This window comes from Oncorhynchus kisutch, linkage group LG18, assembly GCF_002021735.2.
Source record: "Oncorhynchus kisutch isolate 150728-3 linkage group LG18, Okis_V2, whole genome shotgun sequence".
NCBI lineage: Eukaryota > Metazoa > Chordata > Actinopteri > Salmoniformes > Salmonidae > Oncorhynchus > Oncorhynchus kisutch.
The window spans coordinates 84,669,403-84,694,293 of record NC_034191.2 but is presented as its reverse complement, the minus strand read 5'-3'; the positions used below and the strand labels follow the sequence as shown (position 1 = coordinate 84,694,293).

General features: G+C 43.6%; 1 protein-coding gene across 2 annotated transcripts in view; it reads right to left on the bottom strand.

Annotated features, from left to right (window-relative positions):
• Positions 1-24,891, bottom strand: part of slc22a13b (solute carrier family 22 member 13b) — an 89,162-nt gene that overhangs the window by 47,118 nt on the left and 17,153 nt on the right. For both annotated transcript variants that reach the window (XM_031796927.1, XM_031796926.1), the window contains exon 6: positions 20,721-20,815. In XM_031796927.1, the coding sequence (XP_031652787.1) occupies positions 20,721-20,815 (95 nt within the window). The remainder of the gene's footprint in view (positions 1-20,720; positions 20,816-24,891) is intronic.

Sequence of the window (24,891 nt, the reverse complement as noted above, 5' to 3'; positions counted from 1 at the left end):
GAGGTACTGACCAGATATAGGAGAGAATGAGGTACTGACCAGATAGAGACAGAATTAGGTACTGGTCAGATAGAGAAGAGAATGAGGTACTGACCAGATAGAGCTGAGAATGAGGTACTGACCAGATAGAGCTGAGAATGAGGTACTGACCAGTTGAAGCAGAGAATGAGGTACTGACCAGATAAAGCTGAGAATGAGGTACTGACCAGATAGAGCTGAGAATTAGGTACTGGCCAGATAGAGAAGAGAATGAGGTACTGACCAGATAGAGCTGAGAATGAGGTACTGACCAGATAGAGCTGAGAATGAGGTACTGACCAGATGAAGCAGAGAATGAGGTATTGACCAGATAAAGCTGAGAATGAGGTACTGACCAGATAGAGGAGAGAATGAGGTAACTGACCAGATAGAGCTGAGAATGAAGTACTGACCAGATAGAGCTGAGAATGAGGTACTGACCAGATAGAGCAGAGAATGAGGTACTGACCAGATAGAGCTGAGAAATAGGTACTGACCAGATAGAGCTGAGAATGAGGTACTGAGCAGATATAGGAGAGAATGAGGTACTGACCAGATAGAGCAGAGAATGAGGTTCTGACCAGATAGAGCAGAGAATTGGGTACTGACCAGATATAGGAAATAATTAGGTACTGACCAGAATGAGGAGAGAATGAGATTCTGACCAGATAGAGAAGATAATGAGGTACTGACCAGATATAGGAGAGAATGAGGTACTGATCAGATAGAAACATAATTAGGTACTGACCAGATAGAGCAGAGAATGAGGTACTGGCCAGATAGAGCTGAGAATGAAGTACTGACCAGATAGAGCTGAGAATGAGGTACTGACCAGATAGAGCTGAGAATGAGGTACTGACCAGATAAAGCTGAGAATGAGGTACTGACCAGATAGACCTGAGAATAAGGTACTGACCAGATGAAGCAGAGAATGAGGTACTGACCAGATAAAGCTGAGAATGAGGTACTGACCAGATAGAGGAGAGAATGAGGTACTGACCAGATAGAGCAGAGAATGAGGTACTGACCAGATATAGGAGAGAATGAGGTACTGACCAGATAGAGCAGAGAATGAGGTTCTGACCAGATAGAGCAGAGAATGAGGTTCTGACCAGCTAGAGCAGAGAATTAGGTACTGACCAGATAGAGCAGAGAATGAGGTACGGACCAGATAGAGCTGAGAATGAGGTACTGACCAGATAGAGCTGAGACATAGGTACTGACCAGATAGAGCTGAGAATGAGGTACTGACCAGATATAGGAGAGAATGAGGTACTGACCAGATAGAGCAGAGAATGAGGTTCTGACCAGATAGAGCTGAGAATTGGGGTACTGACCAGATAGAGACAGAATTGAGTACTGACCAGATAGAGCAGAGAATAAGGTACTGACCAGATAGAGCTGAGAATGAAGTACTGACCAGATAGAGCTGAGAATGAGGTACTGACCAAATAGAGGAGAGAATGAGGTACTGACCAGATAGAGCTTAGAAATAGGTACTGACCAGATAGAGCTGAGAATGAGGTACTGACCAAGTAGAGGAGAGAATGAGATACTGACCAGATAGAGCAGAGAATGGGGTACTGACCAGATAGTGCAGATAATGAGGTACTTACCAGATAGAGAAGATAATTAGGTACTGCCAGATAGAGCAGAGAATGAGGTACTGACCAGATAGAGCCGAGAATGAGGTTCTGACCAGATAGAGCCGAGAATGAGGTACTGACCAGATATAGGAAAGAATTGGGTACTGACCAGATAGAGCTGAGAATTAAGTACTGACCAGATAGAGCAGAGAATGAGGTACTGACCAGATAGAGCCGAGAATGAGGTACTGATCAGATAGATCAGAGAATTAGGTTCTGACCAGATAGAGCAGAGAATGAGGTACTGACCAGATATAGGAGAGAATGAGGTACTGACCAGATAGAGCCGAGAATGAGGTACTGATCAGATAGATCAGAGAATGAGATTCTGACCAGATAGAGAAGAGAATGAGGTACTGACCAGATATAGGAGAGAATGAGGTACTGACCAGATAGAGACAGAATTAGGTACTGGTCAGATAGAGAAGCGAATGAGGTACTGACCAGATAGAGCTGAGAATGAGGTACTGACCAGATAGAGCTGAGAATGAGGTACTGACCAGTTGAAGCAGAGAATGAGGTACTGACCAGATAAAGCTGAAAATGAGGTACTGACCAGATAGAGCTGAGAATTAGGTACTGGCCAGATAGAGAAGAGAATGAGGTACTGACCAGATAGAGCTGAGAATGAGGTACTGACCAGATAGAGCTGAGAATGAGGTACTGACCAGATGAAGCAGAGAATGAGGTATTGACCAGATAAAGCTGAGAATGAGGTACTGACCAGATAGAGGAGAGAATGAGGTACTGACCAGATAGAGCTGAGAATGAGGTACTGACCAGATAGAGCTGAGAATGAGGTACTGACCAGATAGAGCTGAGAAATAGGTACTGACCAGATAGAGCTGAGAATGAGGTACTGACCAGATATAGGAGAGAATGAGGTACTGACCAGATAGAGCAGAGAATGAGGTTCTGACCAGATAGAGCTGAGAATTGGGTACTGACCAGATAGAGACAGAATTGGGTACTGACCAGATAGAGCAGAGAATGAGATTCTGACCAGATAGAGAAGATAATGAGGTACTGACCAGATATAGGAGAGAATGAGGTACTGACCAGATAGAAACAGAATTAGGTACTGACCAGATAGAGCAGAGAATGAGGTACTGACCAGATAGAGCTGAGAATGAAGTACTGACCAGATAGACCTGAGAATGAGGTACTGACCAGATAGAGAAGAGAATGAGGTACTGACCAGATATAGGAGAGAATGAGGTACTGACCAGATAGAGACAGAATTAGGTACTGGTCAGATAGAGAAGCGAATGAGGTACTGACCAGATAGAGCTGAGAATGAGGTACTGACCAGATAGAGCTGAGAATGAGGTACTGACCAGTTGAAGCAGAGAATGAGGTACTGACCAGATAAAGCTGAAAATGAGGTACTGACCAGATAGAGCTGAGAATTAGGTACTGGCCAGATAGAGAAGAGAATGAGGTACTGACCAGATAGAGCTGAGAATGAGGTACTGACCAGATAGAGCTGAGAATGAGGTACTGACCAGATGAAGCAGAGAATGAGGTATTGACCAGATAAAGCTGAGAATGAGGTACTGACCAGATAGAGGAGAGAATGAGGTACTGACCAGATAGAGCTGAGAATGAGGTACTGACCAGATAGAGCTGAGAATGAGGTACTGACCAGATAGAGCTGAGAAATAGGTACTGACCAGATAGAGCTGAGAATGAGGTACTGACCAGATATAGGAGAGAATGAGGTACTGACCAGATAGAGCAGAGAATGAGGTTCTGACCAGATAGAGCTGAGAATTGGGTACTGACCAGATAGAGACAGAATTGGGTACTGACCAGATAGAGCAGAGAATGAGATTCTGACCAGATAGAGAAGATAATGAGGTACTGACCAGATATAGGAGAGAATGAGGTACTGACCAGATAGAAACAGAATTAGGTACTGACCAGATAGAGCAGAGAATGAGGTACTGACCAGATAGAGCTGAGAATGAAGTACTGACCAGATAGACCTGAGAATGAGGTACTGACCAGATATAGGAGAGAATGAGGTACTGACCAGATAGAGCAGAGAATGAGGTTCTGACCAGATAGAGCTGAGAATGAGGTACTGACCAGATAGAGCTGAGAATGAGGTACTGACCAGATAAAGCTGAGAATGAGGTACTGACCAGATAGACCTGAGAATAAGGTACTGACCAGATGAAGCAGAGAATGAGGTACTGACCAGATAAAGCTGAGAATGAGGTACTGACCAGATAGAGGAGAGAATGAGGTACTGACCAGATATAGGAGAGAATGAGGTACTGACCAGATAGAGCAGAGAATGAGGTTCTGACCAGATAGAGCAGAGAATGAGGTTCTGACCAGCTAGAGCAGAGAATTAGGTACTGACCAGATAGAGCAGAGAATGAGGTACAGACCAGATAGAGCTGAGAATGAGGTACTGACCAGATAGAGCTGAGACATAGGTACTGACCAGATAGAGCTGAGAATGAGGTACTGACCAGATATAGGAGAGAATGAGGTACTGACCAGATAGAGCAGAGAATGAGGTTCTGACCAGATAGAGCTGAGAATTGGGTACTGACCAGATAGAGACAGAATTGAGTACTGACCAGATAGAGCAGAGAATAAGGTACTGACCAGATAGAGCTGAGAATGAAGTACTGACCAGATAGAGCTGAGAATGAGGTACTGACCAAGTAGAGGAGAGAATGAGATACTGACCAGATAGAGCAGAGAATGGGGTACTGACCAGATAGTGCAGATAATGAGGTACTTACCAGATAGAGAAGATAATTAGGTACTGCCCAGATAGAGCAGAGAATGAGGTACTGACCAGATAGAGCCGAGAATGAGGTTCTGACCAGATAGAGCCGAGAATGAGGTACTGACCAGATATAGGAAAGAATTGGGTACTGACCAGATAGAGCTGAGAATTAAGTACTGACCAGATAGAGCAGAGAATGAGGTACTGACCAGATAGAGCCGAGAATGAGGTACTGATCAGATAGATCAGAGAATTAGGTTCTGACCAGATAGAGCAGAGAATGAGGTACTTACCAGATAGAGCCGAGAATGAGGTACTGACCAGATATAGGAAAGAATTGGGTACTGACCAGATAGAGCTGAGAAATAGGTATTGACCAGATAGAGCTGAGAATTGGGTATTGACCAGATAGAGACAGAATTGGGTACTGACCAGATAGAGCAGAGAATAAGGTACTGACCAGATAGAGCTGAGAATGAAGTACTGACCAGATAGAGCTGAGAATGAGGTACTGACCAGATAGAGCAGAGAATGCGGTTCTGACCAGATAGAGCAGAGAATTGGGTACTGACCAGATATAGGAAATAATTGGGTACTGACCAGATTGAGAAGAGAATGAGATTCTGACCAGATAGAGACGAGAATGAGGTACTGACCAGATAGAGCTGAGAATGAGGTACTGACCAGATAGAGCTGAGAATGAGGTACTGACCAGATAGAGCTGAGAATGAGGTACTGGCCAGATAGAGCAGAGAATAAGGTACTGACCAGATAGAGCTGAGAATGAAGTACTGACCAGATAGAGCTGAGAATGAGGTACTGACCAGATAGAGCTGAGAAATAGGTACTGACCAGATAGAGCTGAGAATGAGGTACTGACCAGATATAGGAGAGAATGAGGTTCTGACCAGATAGAGCAGAGAATTGGGTACTGACCAGATATAGGAAATAATTGGGTACTGACCAGATTGAGAAGAGAATGAGATTCTGACCAGATAGAGATGAGAATGAGGTACTGACCAGATATAGGAGAGAATGAGGTACTGACCAGATATAAATATAATTAGGTACTGACCAGATAGAGCAGAGAATGAGGTACTGACCAGATAGAGCTGAGAATGAAGTACTGACCAGATAGAGCTGAGAATGAGGTACTGACCAGATAGAGCAGAGAATGAGGTACTGACCAGATAGAGCTGAGAAATAGGTACTGACCAGTTAGAGCTGAGAATGAGGTACTGACCAGATAGACCTGAGAATGAGGTACTGACCAGATAGAGGAGAGAATGAGGTACTGACCAGATAGAGCTAAGAATGAGGTACTGACCAGATAGAGCTGAGAATGAGGTACTGACCAGATGAAGCAGAGAATGAGGTACTGACCAGATAAAGCTGAGAATGAGGTACTGATCAGATGAAGCAGAGAATGAGGTACTGACCAGATAAAGCTGAGAATGAGGTACTGATCAGATGAAGCAGAGAATGAGGTATTGGCCAGATAAAGCTGAGAATGAGGTACTGACCAGATAGAGGAGAGAATGAGGTACTGACCAAATAGAGCTGAGAATGAGGTACTGACCAGATATAGGAAAGAATGAGGTACTGACCAGATAGAGACAGAATGAGGTACTGGCCAGATAGAGGAGACAATGAGGTACTGGCCAGATAGAGAAGAGAATTAGGTACTGACCAGATAGAGCAGAGAATGAGGTACTGACCAGATAGAGCTGAGAATGAGGTACTGACCAGATAGAGCTGAGAAATAGGTACTGACCAGATAGAGCTGAGAATGGGGTACTGACCAGATATAGGAGAGAATGAGGTACTGACCAGATAGAGCTGAGAATGAGGTACTGACCAGATAGAGCAGAGAATGTGGTACTGACCAGACATAGGAGAGAATGAGGTACTGACCAGATAGAGCAGAGAATACGGTTCTGACCAGCTAGAGCAGAGAATTGGGTACTGACCAGATATAGGAAATAATTGGGTACTGACCAGATTGAGAAGAGAATGAGATTCTGACCAGATAGAGAAGAGAATGAGATTCTGACCAGATAGAGAAGATAATGAGGTACTGACCAGATAGAGGAGAGAATGAGGTACTGGCCAGATAGAGAAGAGAATGAGGTGCTGACCAGATAGAGCTGAGAATGAGGTACTGACCAGATAGAGCTGAGAAATAGGTATTGACCAGATAGAGCTGAGAATTGGGTATTGACCAGATAGAGACAGAATTGGGTACTGACCAGATAGAGCAGAGAATAAGGTACTGACCAGATAGAGCTGAGAATGAAGTACTGACCAGATAGAGCTGAGAATGAGGTACTGACCAGATAGAGCAGAGAATGCGGTTCTGACCAGATAGAGCAGAGAATTGGGTACTGACCAGATATAGGAAATAATTGGGTACTGACCAGATTGAGAAGAGAATGAGATTCTGACCAGATAGAGACGAGAATGAGGTACTGACCAGATAGAGCTGAGAATGAGGTACTGACCAGATAGAGCTGAGAATGAGGTACTGACCAGATAGAGCTGAGAATGAGGTACTGGCCAGATAGAGCAGAGAATAAGGTACTGACCAGATAGAGCTGAGAATGAAGTACTGACCAGATAGAGCTGAGAATGAGGTACTGACCAGATAGAGCTGAGAAATAGGTACTGACCAGATAGAGCTGAGAATGAGGTACTGACCAGATATAGGAGAGAATGAGGTTCTGACCAGATAGAGCAGAGAATTGGGTACTGACCAGATATAGGAAATAATTGGGTACTGACCAGATTGAGAAGAGAATGAGATTCTGACCAGATAGAGACGAGAATGAGGTACTGACCAGATATAGGAGAGAATGAGGTACTGACCAGATATAAACATAATTAGGTACTGACCAGATAGAGCAGAGAATGAGGTACTGACCAGATAGAGCTGAGAATGAAGTACTGACCAGATAGAGCTGAGAATGAGGTACTGACCAGATAGAGCAGAGAATGAGGTACTGACCAGATAGAGCTGAGAAATAGGTACTGACCAGTTAGAGCTGAGAATGAGGTACTGACCAGATAGACCTGAGAATGAGGTACTGACCAGATAGAGGAGAGAATGAGGTACTGACCAGATAGAGCTAAGAATGAGGTACTGACCAGATAGAGCTGAGAATGAGGTACTGACCAGATGAAGCAGAGAATGAGGTACTGACCAGATAAAGCTGAGAATGAGGTACTGATCAGATGAAGCAGAGAATGAGGTACTGACCAGATAAAGCTGAGAATGAGGTACTGATCAGATGAAGCAGAGAATGAGGTATTGGCCAGATAAAGCTGAGAATGAGGTACTGACCAGATAGAGGAGAGAATGAGGTACTGACCAAATAGAGCTGAGAATGAGGTACTGACCAGATATAGGAAAGAATGAGGTACTGACCAGATAGAGACAGAATGAGGTACTGGCCAGATAGAGGAGACAATGAGGTACTGGCCAGATAGAGAAGAGAATTAGGTACTGACCAGATAGAGCAGAGAATGAGGTACTGACCAGATAGAGCTGAGAATGAGGTACTGACCAGATAGAGCTGAGAAATAGGTACTGACCAGATAGAGCTGAGAATGGGGTACTGACCAGATATAGGAGAGAATGAGGTACTGACCAGACAGAGCTGAGAATTGGGTATTGACCAGATAGAGACAGAATTGGGTACTGACCAGATAGAGCAGAGAATAAGGTACTGACCAGATAGAGCTGAGAATGAGATACTGACCAGATATAGGAAAGAATGAGGTACTGGCCGGATAGAGGAGAGAATGAGGAACTGGCCAGATAGGGCTGAGAATGAGGTACTGACCAGATAGATCAGAGAATGAGGTACTGACCAGATAGAGCTGAGAATGAGGTACTGACCAGATAGAGCTGAGAAATAGGTACTGACCAGATAGAGCTGAGAATGAGGTACTGACCAGATATAGGAGAAAATGAGGTACTGACCAGATAGAGCAGAGAATGAGGTTCTGACCAGATAGAGCAGAGAATTGGGTAATGACCAGATATAGGAAATAATTGGGTACTGACCAGATTGAGAAGAGAATGAGATTCTGACCAGATAGAGAAGAGAATGAGGTACTGACCAGATATAGGAGAGAATGAGGTACTGACCAGATAGAGAAGAGAATGAGGTACTGATCAGATGAAGCAGGGAATGAGGTATTGACCAGATAGAGCTGAGAATGAGGTACTGATCAGATAGAGCTGAGAATGAGGTACTGACCAGATAAAGCTGAGAATGAGGTACTGATCAGATGAAGCAGGGAATGAGGTATTGACCAGATAAAGCTGAGAATGAGGTACTGACCAGATAGAGGAGAGAATGAGGTACTGACCAGATAGAGCTGAGAATGAGGTACTGACCAGATATAGGAAAGAATGAGGTACTGACCAGATAGAGACAGAATGAGGTACTGGCCAGATAGAGGAGACAATGAGGTACTGGCCAGATAGAGAAGAGAATTAGGTACTGACCAGATAGAGCAGAGAATGAGGTACTGACCAGATAGAGCTGAGAATGAGGTACTGACCAGATAGAGCTGAGAAATATGTACTGACCAGATAGAGCTGAGAATGGGGTACTGACCAGATATAGGAGAGAATGAGGTACTGACCAGACAGAGCTGAGAATTGGGTATTGACCAGATAGAGACAGAATTGGGTACTGACCAGATAGAGCCGCGAATAAGGTACTGACCAGATAGAGCAGAGAATTGGGTACTGACCAGATATAGGAAATAATTGGGTACTGACCAGATTGAGAAGAGAATGAGATTCTGACCAGATAGAGACGAGAATGAGGTACTGACCAGATAGAGCTGAGAATGAGGTACTGACCAAATAGAGCTGAGAATGAGGTACTGACCAGATAGAGCAGAGAATGCGGTTCTGACCAGATAGAGCAGAGAATTGGGTACTGACCAGATATAGGAAATAATTGGGTACTGACCAGATTGAGAAGAGAATGAGATTCTGACCAGATAGAGACGAGAATGAGGTACTGACCAGATAGAGCTGAGAATGAGGTACTGACCAGATAGAGCTGAGAATGAGGTACTGACCAGATAGAGCTGAGAATGAGGTACTGGCCAGATAGAGCAGAGAATAAGGTACTGACCAGATAGAGCTGAGAATGAAGTACTGACCAGATAGAGCTGAGAATGAGGTACTGACCAGATAGAGCTGAGAAATAGGTACTGACCAGATAGAGCTGAGAATGAGGTACTGACCAGATATAGGAGAGAATGAGGTTCTGACCAGATAGAGCAGAGAATTGGGTACTGACCAGATATAGGAAATAATTGGGTACTGACCAGATTGAGAAGAGAATGAGATTCTGACCAGATAGAGACGAGAATGAGGTACTGACCAGATATAGGAGAGAATGAGGTACTGACCAGATATAAACATAATTAGGTACTGACCAGATAGAGCAGAGAATGAGGTACTGACCAGATAGAGCTGAGAATGAAGTACTGACCAGATAGAGCTGAGAATGAGGTACTGACCAGATAGAGCAGAGAATGAGGTACTGACCAGATAGAGCTGAGAAATAGGTACTGACCAGTTAGAGCTGAGAATGAGGTACTGACCAGATAGACCTGAGAATGAGGTACTGACCAGATAGAGGAGAGAATGAGGTACTGACCAGATAGAGCTGAGAATGAGGTACTGACCAGATAGAGCAGAGAATGTGGTACTGACCAGACATAGGAGAGAATGAGGTACTGACCAGATAGAGCAGAGAATATGGTTCTGACCAGCTAGAGCAGAGAATTGGGTACTGACCAGATATAGGAAATAATTGGGTACTGACCAGATTGAGAAGAGAATGAGATTCTGACCAGATAGAGAAGAGAATGAGATTCTGACCAGATAGAGAAGATAATGAGGTACTGACCAGATAGAGGAGAGAATGAGGTACTGGCCAGATAGAGAAGAGAATGAGGTGCTGACCAGATAGAGCTGAGAATGAGGTACTGACCAGATAGAGCTGAGAATGAGGTACTGACCAGATAGAGCTGAGAAATAGGTATTGACCAGATAGAGCTGAGAATTGGGTATTGACCAGATAGAGACAGAATTGGGTACTGACCAGATAGAGCAGAGAATAAGGTACTGACCAGATAGAGCTGAGAATGAAGTACTGACCAGATAGAGCTGAGAATGAGGTACTGACCAGATAGAGCAGAGAATGCGGTTCTGACCAGATAGAGCAGAGAATTGGGTACTGACCAGATATAGGAAATAATTGGGTACTGACCAGATTGAGAAGAGAATGAGATTCTGACCAGATAGAGACGAGAATGAGGTACTGACCAGATAGAGCTGAGAATGAGGTACTGACCAGACAGAGCTGAGAATTGGGTATTGACCAGATAGAGACAGAATTGGGTACTGACCAGATAGAGCCGCGAATAAGGTACTGACCAGATAGAGCAGAGAATTGGGTACTGACCAGATATAGGAAATAATTGGGTACTGACCAGATTGAGAAGAGAATGAGATTCTGACCAGATAGAGACGAGAATGAGGTACTGACCAGATAGAGCTGAGAATGAGGTACTGACCAAATAGAGCTGAGAATGAGGTACTGACCAGATAGAGCAGAGAATGCGGTTCTGACCAGATAGAGCAGAGAATTGGGTACTGACCAGATATAGGAAATAATTGGGTACTGACCAGATTGAGAAGAGAATGAGATTCTGACCAGATAGAGACGAGAATGAGGTACTGACCAGATAGAGCTGAGAATGAGGTACTGACCAGATAGAGCTGAGAATGAGGTACTGACCAGATAGAGCTGAGAATGAGGTACTGGCCAGATAGAGCAGAGAATAAGGTACTGACCAGATAGAGCTGAGAATGAAGTACTGACCAGATAGAGCTGAGAATGAGGTACTGACCAGATAGAGCTGAGAAATAGGTACTGACCAGATAGAGCTGAGAATGAGGTACTGACCAGATATAGGAGAGAATGAGGTTCTGACCAGATAGAGCAGAGAATGAGGTTCTGACCAGATAGAGCTGAGAATTGGGTACTGACCAGATAGAGACAGAATTGAGTACTGACCAGATAGAGCAGAGAATAAGGTACTGACCAGATAGAGCTGAGAATGAAGCACTGACCAGATAGAGCTGAGAATGAGGTACTGACCAAATAGAGGAGAGAATGAGGTACTGACCAGATAGAGCTTAGAAATAGGTACTGACCAGATAGAGCTGAGAATTGGGTACTGACCAGATAGAGACAGAATTGAGTACTGACCAGATAGAGCAGAGAATGGGGTACTGACCAGATAGTGCAGATAATGAGGTACTTACCAGATAGAGAAGATAATTAGGTACTGCCCAGATAGAGCTGAGAATGAGGTACTGACCAGATCGAGCCGAGAATGAGGTTCTGACCAGATAGAGCCGAGAATGAGGTACTGACCAGATATAGGAAAGAATTGGGTACTGACCAGATAGAGCTGAGAATTAGGTACTGACCAGATAGAGCAGAGAATGAGGTACTGACCAGATAGAGCCGAGAATGAGGTTCTGATCAGATAGATCAGAGAATTAGGTTCTGACCAGATAGAGCAGAGAATGAGGTACTGACCAGATATAGGAGAGAATGAGGTACTGACCAGATAGAGCCGAGAATGAGGTACTGATCGGATAGATCAGAGAATGAGATTCTGACCAGATAGAGAAGAGAATGAGGTACTGACCAGATATAGGAGAGAATGAGGTACTGACCAGATAGAGACAGAATTAGGTACTGGTCAGATAGAGAAGAGAATGAGGTACTGACCAGATAGAGCTGAGAATGAGGTACTGACCAGATAGAGCTGAGAATGAGGTACTGACCAGTTGAAGCAGAGAATGAGGTACTGACCAGATAAAGCTGAGAATGAGGTACTGACCAGATAGAGCTGAGAATTAGGTACTGGCCAGATAGAGAAGAGAATGAGGTACTGACCAGATAGAGCTGAGAATGAGGTACTGACCAGATAGAGCTGAGAATGAGGTACTGACCAGATGAAGCAGAGAATGAGGTAGTGACCAGATAAAGCTGAGAATGAGGTACTGACCAGATAGAGGAGAGAATGAGGTACTGACCAGATAGAGCTGAGAATGAAGTACTGACCAGATAGAGCTGAGAATGAGGTACTGACCAGATAGAGCAGAGAATGAGGTACTGACCAGATAGAGCTGAGAAATAGGTACTGACCAGATAGAGCTGAGAATGAGGTACTGACCAGATAGAGCTGAGAATGAGGTACTGACCAGATAAAGCTGAGAATGAGGTACTGACCAGATAGACCTGAGAATAAGGTACTGACCAGATGAAGCAGAGAATGAGGTACTGACCAGATAAAGCTGAGAATGAGGTACTGACCAGATAGAGGAGAGAATGAGGTACTGACCAGATAGAGCAGAGAATGAGGTACTGACCAGATATAGGAGAGAATGAGGTACTGACCAGATAGAGCAGAGAATGAGGTTCTGACCAGCTAGAGCAGAGAATTAGGTACTGACCAGATAGAGCAGAGAATGAGGTACGGACCAGATAGAGCTGAGAATGAGGTACTGACCAGATAGAGCTGAGACATAGGTACTGACCAGATAGAGCTGAGAATGAGGTACTGACCAGATAGAGCAGAGAATGAGGTTCTGACCAGATAGAGCAGAGAATGAGGTTCTGACCAGCTAGAGCAGAGAATTAGGTACTGACCAGATAGAGCAGAGAATGAGGTACGGACCAGATAGAGCTGAGAATGAGGTACTGACCAGATAGAGCTGAGACATAGGTACTGACCAGATAGAGCTGAGAATGAGGTACTGACCAGATATAGGAGAGAATGAGGTACTGACCAGATAGAGCAGAGAATGAGGTTCTGACCAGATAGAGCTGAGAATTGGGTACTGACCAGATAGAGACAGAATTGAGTACTGACCAGATAGAGCAGAGAATAAGGTACTGACCAGATAGAGCTGAGAATGAAGTACTGACCAGATAGAGCTGAGAATGAGGTACTGACCAAATAGAGGAGAGAATGAGGTACTGACCAGATAGAGCTTAGAAATAGGTACTGACCAGATAGAGCTGAGAATGAGGTACTGACCAAGTAGAGGAGAGAATGAGATACTGACCAGATAGAGCAGAGAATGGGGTACTGACCAGATAGTGCAGATAATGAGGTACTTACCAGATAGAGAAGATAATTAGGTACTGCCCAGATAGAGCAGAGAATGAGGTACTGACCAGATAGAGCCGAGAATGAGGTTCTGACCAGATAGAGCCGAGAATGAGGTACTGACCAGATATAGGAAAGAATTGGGTACTGACCAGATAGAGCTGAGAATTAAGTACTGACCAGATAGAGCAGAGAATGAGGTACTGACCAGATAGAGCCGAGAATGAGGTACTGATCAGATAGATCAGAGAATTAGGTTCTGACCAGATAGAGCAGAGAATGAGGTACTGACCAGATATAGGAGAGAATGAGGTACTGACCAGATAGAGCCGAGAATGAGGTACTGATCAGATAGATCAGAGAATGAGATTCTGACCAGATAGAGAAGAGAATGAGGTACTGACCAGATATAGGAGAGAATGAGGTACTGACCAGATAGAGACAGAATTAGGTACTGGTCAGATAGAGAAGCGAATGAGGTACTGACCAGATAGAGCTGAGAATGAGGTACTGACCAGATAGAGCTGAGAATGAGGTACTGACCAGTTGAAGCAGAGAATGAGGTACTGACCAGATAAAGCTGAAAATGAGGTACTGACCAGATAGAGCTGAGAATTAGGTACTGGCCAGATAGAGAAGAGAATGAGGTACTGACCAGATAGAGCTGAGAATGAGGTACTGACCAGATAGAGCTGAGAATGAGGTACTGACCAGATGAAGCAGAGAATGAGGTATTGACCAGATAAAGCTGAGAATGAGGTACTGACCAGATAGAGGAGAGAATGAGGTACTGACCAGATAGAGCTGAGAATGAGGTACTGACCAGATAGAGCTGAGAATGAGGTACTGACCAGATAGAGCTGAGAAATAGGTACTGACCAGATAGAGCTGAGAATGAGGTACTGACCAGATATAGGAGAAAATGAGGTACTGACCAGATAGAGCAGAGAATGAGGTTCTGACCAGATATAGGAAATAATTGGGTACTGACCAGATTCAGAAGAGAATGAGATTCTGACCAGATAGAGAAGAGAATGAGGTACTGACCAGATATAGGAGAGAATGAGGTACTGACCAGATAGAGACAGAATTAGGTACTGGTCAGATAGAGAAGAGAATGAGGTACTGACCAGATAGAGCTGAGAATGAGGTACTGACCAGATAGAGCTGAGAATGAGGTACTGACCAGTTGAAGCAGAGAATGAGGTACTGACCAGATAAAGCTGAGAATGAGGTACTGACCAGATAGAGCTGAGAATTAGGTACTGGCCAGATAGAGAAGAGAATGAGGTACTGACCAGATAGAGCTGAGAATGAGGTACTGACCAGATAGAGCTGAGTATGAGGTACTGACCAGATGAAGCAGAGAATGAGGTATTGACCAGATAAAGCTGAGAATGAGGTACTGACCAGATATAGGAGAGAATGAGGTACTGACCAGATAGAGCAGAGAATGAGGTTCTGACCAGATAGAGCTGAGAATTGGGTACTGACCAGATAGAGACAGAATTGAGTACTGACCAGATAGAGCAGAGAATAAGGTACTGACCAGATAGAGCTGAGAATGAAGCACTGACCAGATAGAGCTGAGAATGAGGTACTGACCAAATAGAGGAGAGAATGAGGTACTGACCAGATAGAGCTTAGAAATAGGTACTGACCAGATAGAGCTGAGAATTGGGTACTGACCAGATAGAGACAGAATTGAGTACTGACCAGATAGAGCAGAGAATGGGGTACTGACCAGATAGTGCAGATAATGAGGTACTTACCAGATAGAGAAGATAATTAGGTACTGCCCAGATAGAGCTGAGAATGAGGTACTGACCAGATCGAGCCGAGAATGAGGTTCTGACCAGATAGAGCCGAGAATGAGGTACTGACCAGATATAGGAAAGAATTGGGTACTGACCAGATAGAGCTGAGAATTAGGTACTGACCAGATAGAGCAGAGAATGAGGTACTGACCAGATAGAGCCGAGAATGAGGTTCTGATCAGATAGATCAGAGAATTAGGTTCTGACCAGATAGAGCAGAGAATGAGGTACTGACCAGATATAGGAGAGAATGAGGTACTGACCAGATAGAGCCGAGAATGAGGTACTGATCGGATAGATCAGAGAATGAGATTCTGACCAGATAGAGAAGAGAATGAGGTACTGACCAGATATAGGAGAGAATGAGGTACTGACCAGATAGAGACAGAATTAGGTACTGGTCAGATAGAGAAGAGAATGAGGTACTGACCAGATAGAGCTGAGAATGAGGTACTGACCAGATAGAGCTGAGAATGAGGTACTGACCAGTTGAAGCAGAGAATGAGGTACTGACCAGATAAAGCTGAGAATGAGGTACTGACCAGATAGAGCTGAGAATTAGGTACTGGCCAGATAGATAAGAGAATGAGGTACTGACCAGATAGAGCTGAGAATGAGGTACTGACCAGATAGAGCTGAGAATGAGGTACTGACCAGATGAAGCAGAGAATGAGGTATTGACCAGATAAAGCTGAGAATGAGGTACTGACCAGATAGAGGAGAGAATGAGGTACTGACCAGATAGAGCTGAGAATGAAGTACTGACCAGATAGAGCTGAGAATGAGGTACTGACCAGATAGAGCAGAGAATGAGGTACTGACCAGATAGAGCTGAGAAATAGGTACTGACCAGATAGAGCTGAGAATGAGGTACTGAGCAGATATAGGAGAGAATGAGGTACTGACCAGATAGAGCAGAGAATGAGGTTCTGACCAGATAGAGCAGAGAATTGGGTACTGACCAGATATAGGAAATAATTAGGTACTGACCAGAATGAGGAGAGAATGAGATTCTGACCAGATAGAGAAGATAATGAGGTACTGACCAGATATAGGAGAGAATGAGGTACTGATCAGATAGAAACATAATTAGGTACTGACCAGATAGAGCAGAGAATGAGGTACTGGCCAGATAGAGCTGAGAATGAAGTACTGACCAGATAGAGCTGAGAATGAGGTACTGACCAGATAGAGCTGAGAATGAGGTACTGACCAGATAAAGCTGAGAATGAGGTACTGACCAGATAGACCTGAGAATAAGGTACTGACCAGATGAAGCAGAGAATGAGGTACTGACCAGATAAAGCTGAGAATGAGGTACTGACCAGATAGAGGAGAGAATGAGGTACTGACCAGATAGAGCAGAGAATGAGGTACTGACCAGATATAGGAGAGAATGAGGTACTGACCAGATAGAGCAGAGAATGAGGTTCTGACCAGATAGAGCAGAGAATGAGGTTCTGACCAGCTAGAGCAGAGAATTAGGTACTGACCAGATAGAGCAGAGAATGAGGTACGGACCAGATAGAGCTGAGAATGAGGTACTGACCAGATAGAGCTGAGACATAGGTACTGACCAGATAGAGCTGAGAATGAGGTACTGACCAGATATAGGAGAGAATGAGGTACTGACCAGATAGAGCAGAGAATGAGGTTCTGACCAGATAGAGCTGAGAATTGGGTACTGACCAGATAGAGACAGAATTGAGTACTGACCAGATAGAGCAGAGAATAAGGTACTGACCAGATAGAGCTGAGAATGAAGTACTGACCAGATAGAGCTGAGAATGAGGTACTGACCAAATAGAGGAGAGAATGAGGTACTGACCAGATAGAGCTTAGAAATAGGTACTGACCAGATAGAGCTGAGAATGAGGTACTGACCAAGTAGAGGAGAGAATGAGATACTGACCAGATAGAGCAGAGAATGGGGTACTGACCAGATAGTGCAGATAATGAGGTACTTACCAGATAGAGAAGATAATTAGGTACTGCCCAGATAGAGCAGAGAATGAGGTACTGACCAGATAGAGCCGAGAATGAGGTTCTGACCAGATAGAGCCGAGAATGAGGTACTGACCAGATATAGGAAAGAATTGGGTACTGACCAGATAGAGCTGAGAATTAAGTACTGACCAGATAGAGCAGAGAATGAGGTACTGACCAGATAGAGCCGAGAATGAGGTACTGATCAGATAGATCAGAGAATTAGGTTCTGACCAGATAGAGCAGAGAATGAGGTACTGACCAGATATAGGAGAGAATGAGGTACTGACCAGATAGAGCCGAGAATGAGGTACTGATCAGATAGATCAGAGAATGAGATTCTGACCAGATAGAGAAGAGAATGAGGTACTGACCAGATATAGGAGAGAATGAGGTACTGACCAGATAGAGACAGAATTAGGTACTGGTCAGATAGAGAAGCGAATGAGGTACTGACCAGATAGAGCTGAGAATGAGGTACTGACCAGATAGAGCTGAGAATGAGGTACTGACCAGTTGAAGCAGAGAATGAGGTACTGACCAGATAAAGCTGAAAATGAGGTACTGACCAGATAGAGCTGAGAATTAGGTACTGGCCAGATAGAGAAGAGAATGAGGTACTGACCAGATAGAGCTGAGAATGAGGTACTGACCAGATAGAGCTGAGAATGAGGTACTGACCAGATGAAGCAGAGAATGAGGTATTGACCAGATAAAGCTGAGAATGAGGTACTGACCAGATAGAGGAGAGAATGAGGTACTGACCAGATAGAGCTGAGAATGAGGTACTGACCAGATAGAGCTGAGAATGAGGTACTGACCAGATAGAGCTGAGAAATAGGTACTGACCAGATAGAGCTGAGAATGAGGTACTGACCAGATATAGGAGAGAATGAGGTACTGACCAGATAGAGCAGAGAATGAGGTTCTGACCAGATAGAGCTGAGAATTGGGTACTGACCAGATAGAGACAGAATTGGGTACTGACCAGATAGAGCAGAGAATGAGATTCTGACCAGATAGAGAAGATAATGAGGTACTGACCAGATATAGGAGAGAATGAGGTACTGACCAGATAGAAACAGAATTAGGTACTGACCAGATAGAGCAGAGAATGAGGTACTGACCAGATAGAGCTGAGAATGAAGTACTGACCAGATAGACCTGAGAATGAGGTACTGACCAGATAGAGAAGAGAATGAGGTACTGACCAGATATAGGAGAGAATGAGGTACTGACCAGATAGAGACAGAATTAGGTACTGGTCAGATAGAGAAGCGAATGAGGTACTGACCAGATAGAGCTGAGAATGAGGTACTGACCAGATAGAGCTGAGAATGAGGTACTGACCAGTTGAAGCAGAGAATGAGGTACTGACCAGATAAAGCTGAAAATGAGGTACTGACCAGATAGAGCTGAGAATTAGGTACTGGCCAGATAGAGAAGAGAATGAGGTACTGACCAGATAGAGCTGAGAATGAGGTACTGACCAGATAGAGCTGAGAATGAGGTACTGACCAGATGAAGCAGAGAATGAGGTATTGACCAGATAAAGCTGAGAATGAGGTACTGACCAGATAGAGGAGAGAATGAGGTACTGACCAGATAGAGCTGAGAATGAGGTACTGACCAGATAGAGCTGAGAATGAGGTACTGACCAGATAGAGCTGAGAAATAGGTACTGACCAGATAGAGCTGAGAATGAGGTACTGACCAGATATAGGAGAGAATGAGGTACTGACCAGATAGAGCAGAGAATGAGGTTCTGACCAGATAGAGCTGAGAATTGGGTACTGACCAGATAGAGACAGAATTGGGTACTGACCAGATAGAGCAGAGAATGAGATTCTGACCAGATAGAGAAGATAATGAGGTACTGACCAGATATAGGAGAGAATGAGGTACTGACCAGATAGAAACAGAATTAGGTACTGACCAGATAGAGCAGAGAATGAGGTACTGACCAGATAGAGCTGAGAATGAAGTACTGACCAGATAGACCTGAGAATGAGGTACTGACCAGATAGAGCAGAGAATGAGGTACTGACCAGATAGAGCTGAGAATGAGGTACTGACCAGATATAGGAGAGAATGAGGTACTGACCAGATAGAGCAGAGAATGAGGTTCTGACCAGATAGAGCTGAGAATGAGGTACTGACCAGATAGAGCTGAGAATGAGGTACTGACCAGATAAAGCTGAGAATGAGGTACTGACCAGATAGACCTGAGAATAAGGTACTGACCAGATGAAGCAGAGAATGAGGTACTGACCAGATAAAGCTGAGAATGAGGTACTGACCAGATAGAGGAGAGAATGAGGTACTGACCAGATATAGGAGAGAATGAGGTACTGACCAGATAGAGCAGAGAATGAGGTTCTGACCAGATAGAGCAGAGAATGAGGTTCTGACCAGCTAGAGCAGAGAATTAGGTACTGACCAGATAGAGCAGAGAATGAGGTACAGACCAGATAGAGCTGAGAATGAGGTACTGACCAGATAGAGCTGAGACATAGGTACTGACCAGATAGAGCTGAGAATGAGGTACTGACCAGATATAGGAGAGAATGAGGTACTGACCAGATAGAGCAGAGAATGAGGTTCTGACCAGATAGAGCTGAGAATTGGGTACTGACCAGATAGAGACAGAATTGAGTACTGACCAGATAGAGCAGAGAATAAGGTACTGACCAGATAGAGCTGAGAATGAAGTACTGACCAGATAGAGCTGAGAATGAGGTACTGACCAAGTAGAGGAGAGAATGAGATACTGACCAGATAGAGCAGAGAATGGGGTACTGACCAGATAGTGCAGATAATGAGGTACTTACCAGATAGAGAAGATAATTAGGTACTGCCCAGATAGAGCAGAGAATGAGGTACTGACCAGATAGAGCCGAGAATGAGGTTCTGACCAGATAGAGCCGAGAATGAGGTACTGACCAGATATAGGAAAGAATTGGGTACTGACCAGATAGAGCTGAGAATTAAGTACTGACCAGATAGAGCAGAGAATGAGGTACTGACCAGATAGAGCCGAGAATGAGGTACTGATCAGATAGATCAGAGAATTAGGTTCTGACCAGATAGAGCAGAGAATGAGGTACTTACCAGATAGAGCCGAGAATGAGGTACTGACCAGATATAGGAAAGAATTGGGTACTGACCAGATAGAGCTGAGAATGAGGTACTGACCAGATAGAGCCGAGAATGAGGTACTGATCAGAAAGAGCAGAGAATTAGGTTCTGACCAGATAGAGCAGAGAATGAGGTACTTACCAGATATAGCAGAGAATGAGAGCCCGTTTTCTCAAGTAGGGGATCCTGAAGAGGTCCAACATACTGCCCGTCTTGGTCGAGCCCTCCTCCTCCAGCTGCAGAGAAAGATCAAATCAAATTAAATTGTATTAGTCACCTGACAAATACAACAGGTAGGCCTTACAGGGAAATGCTTTCTTACGAACCCCTAACCAAGCAGTTTAAAAAAAATACAGATAAGAATAACAGATAAAAGTAACAAGTAATTAAAGAGCAGCAGTAAAAAATAATATATACAGGGGGGTATAGAGTCAATGTTTATTATTTATAATTTTTTCCATTTTATTTAACCAGGTAGGCCAGTTGAGAACAAGTTCTCATTTACAACTGTGACCTGGCAAAGGTAAAGCAAAGCAGTGCAACACAAACAACAACACAGAGTTACACATGGAATGAACAACTGTACAGTCAATAACACAATAGAAACATCTGTAAAGTGTGTGCAAATGAAGTAAGGAGGTAAGGCAATTAATAGGTCAATAGTGGTGAAGTAATTACAATTGAGCAATTTACACTGGAGTGATATATATGCAGATGAGGATGTGCAAGTAGAAATACTGGTGTGCAAAAGAGCAGAAAAACAAAAACAAATATGGGAATGAGGTAGGTAGTTGGTTGGATGGGCTATTTACAGATGGGCTCTGTACAGCTGCAGTGATCTGTGAGTTGCTCTGACAGCTGATGCTTAAAGTTAGTAAGGGAACACCCCCCTGAAATGTACAAAAATGAATGGGAAGTCATTGGCACTGTACAAACCATATACAGTACATGGTGTCCAATACCACTCAATTCGGCGTCGTTTCATTCAAAGTTGATTGCAAATGCCATATGGCAAATGCCAGGTGTAACACTGCAAAAATCCAACAGATGGCGAGTGCGCTCCACCATGATTTTTCATATTGCAAATGTAACACAAGGCAAGACCCAAAAGTAAAATTTCCAAAAACTGAACATTTTTACAAATACTTATCACCCCCTTAAAAAAGTGCTTTCTGGACTGTTTTTCGAAATTCTTTAGATTTTTTTTGTCAATTACACATGTGTAAGAACTGTATGAATATACTTTTGTCAAATTTTATTATCATTATTTTGCAATTTGCAATATGATTTCATAGGAAGTCAAAAGTCAAAGTCAAAAGTAACTTTTTGGGGGGGCCAAACGCCATAAGAAATGTCTAAATGCAATATGAAAGATTTGAAAGTGCCAAATCAGGATTTTATGTCCATTTGCCATGTACCATCAAGAATTTGACATGCTCATAAATACTGCAGAAATGCAGAATTGACTGGCCTGATGAACTCGGGATGGCCGGGCAGTGATAGTGGTTCCTCTCCATTGCTCGTTGGTGTTGATTTCAGACTGTCATTTTGGTGATGGTACCTCACTGTTTAAACATATTGCAAATGGACAAAAGTCAACCAGCAAGAAACTGTCCATCAGTCAATTAGATGTCATTCTGACAACAAACTGATACAAACTGACACCACACCCACTTTTTCCAACTCGTTTAGAATCCAACTATCACATATTGGGGCGGCAGGGTAGCCTAGTGGTTAGAGCGTTGGACGAGTAACGAGCTGACAAGGTACAAATCTGTCATTCTGACCCTGAACAGACACTGTTCCTAGGCCGTCATTGAAAATAAGAATTTGTTCTTAACTGACTTGCCATGTTAAATAAAGGTTTAAAAAAAATATGATAAAAAAGATATTTCAGAGCAGGCCCAAAATTCACAGCGCCTTCTGTTCAAACCATAATAAAAATGTAAAACACGTAGTTACGTTCTAGCTGTGGGTCGAGTTCTGACATTATATATAGGACAAGCTGAGGCGACCCCGAATCCCACATTTCGGCTCGATAGGTCATTCGGTGCCCGAGCTTGACCTTAATTGGTGCTGAAAATCCACTTTTTTCCCATGCCTTGCTACGGGGTCCTTGAATGAGCGATCGGACAGAAACATTGGGGTCCATCTCTATGGGCCGAGCCGGTTTCAATGCACCTAGTCTTGCGACTCTGGGACTTTTCTAAATGTAGTCATTTTCGTAACGGTCAAAATTAATTGAAGACATTGCAAATGTACGAGGCTGTTTCTTGGTCCGAGTACCTCCGTCCAAGATGTGTGTGTGTGTGTGTGTGTGTGTGTGTGTGTGTGTGTGTGTGTGTGTGTGTGTGTGTGTGTGTGTGTGTGTGTGTGTGTGTGTGTGTGTGTGTGTGTGTGTGTGTGTGTGTGTGTGTGTGTCAAATCAAATTTTATTTGTCACATACACATGGTTAGCAGATGTTAATGCGAGTGTAGCAAAATGCTTGTGCTTCTAGTTCCGACAATGTAGTAATAACCAACGAGTAATCTAGCTAACAATTCCAAAACTACTACCTTATACACGAGTGTAGCAAAGTGTAGCAAAATGCTTGTGCTTCTAGTTCCGACAATGTAGTAATAACCAACGAGTAATCTAGCTAACAATTCCAAAACTACTACCTTATACACACAAGTGTAAAGGGATAAAGAATATGTACAGTGCCTTGCGAAAGTATTCGGCCCCCTTGAACTTTGCGACCTTTTGCCACATTTCAGGCTTCAAACATAAAGATATAAAACTGTATTTTTTTGTGAAGAATCAACAACAAGTGGGACACAATCATGAAGTGGAACGACATTTATTGGATATTTCAAACTTTTTTAACAATTGAAAAACTGAAAAATTGAGCATGCAAAATTATTCAGCCCCTTTACTTTCAGTGCAGCAAACTCTCTCCAGAAGTTCAGTGAGGATCTCTGAATGATCCAATGTTGACCTAAATGACTAATGATGATAAATACAATCCACCTGTGTGTAATCAAGTCTCCGTATAAATGCACCTGCACTGTGATAGTCTCAGAGGTCTGTTAAAAGCGCAGAGAGCATCATGAAGAACAAGGAACACACCAGGCAGGTCCGAGATACTGTTGTGAAGAAGTTTAAAGCCGGATTTGGATACACAAAGATTTCCCAAGCTTTAAACATCCCAAGGAGCACTGTGCAAGCGATAATATTGAAATGGAAGGAGTATCAGACCACTGCAAATCTACCAAGACCTGGCCGTCCCTCTAAACTTTCAGCTCATACAAGGAGAAGACTGATCAGAGATGCAGCCAAGAGGCCCATGATCACTCTGGATGAACTGCAGAGATCTACAGCTGAGGTGGGAGACTCTGTCCATAGGACAACAATCAGTCGTATATTGCACAAATCTGGCCTTTATGGAAGAGTGGCAAGAAGAAAGCCATTTCTTAAAGATATCCATAAAAAGTGTCATTTCAAGTTTGCCACAAGCCACCTGGGAGACACACCAAACATGTGGAAGAAGGTGCTCTGGTCAGATGAAACCAAAATTGAACTTTTTGGCAACAATGCAAAACGTTATGTTTGGCGTAAAAGCAACACAGCTCATCACCCTGAACACCATCCCCACTGTCAAACATGGTGGTGGCAGCATCATGGTTTGGGCCTGCTTTTCTTCATTAGGGACAGGGAAGATGGTTAAAATTGATGGGAAGATGGATGGAGCCAAATACAGGACCATTCTGGAAGAAAACCTGATGGAGTCTGCAAAAGACCTGAGACTGGGACGGAGATTTGTCTTCCAACAAGACAATGATCCAAAACATAAAGCAAAATCTACAATGGAATGGTTCAAAAATAAACATATCCAGGTGTTAGAATGGTCAAAGTCAAAGTCCAGACCTGAATCCAATCGAGAATCTGTGGAAAGAACAAATGCACAAATGCTCTCCATCCAACCTCACTGAGCTCGAGCTGTTTTTCAAGGAGGAATGGGAAAAAAATTCGGTCTCTCGATGTGCAAAACTGATAGAGACATACCCCAAGCGACTTACAGCTGTAATCGCAGCAAAAGGTGGCGCTACAAAGTATTAACTTAAGGGGGCTGAATAATTTTGCACGCCCAATTTTTCAGTTTTTGATTTGTTAAAAAAGTTTGAAATATCCAATAAATGTCGTTCCAGTTCATGATTGTGTCCCACTTGTTGTTGATTCTTCACAAAAAAATACAGTTTTATATCTTTATGTTTGAAGCCTGAAATGTGGCAAAAGGTCTCAAAGTTCAAGGGGGCCGAATACTTTCGCAAG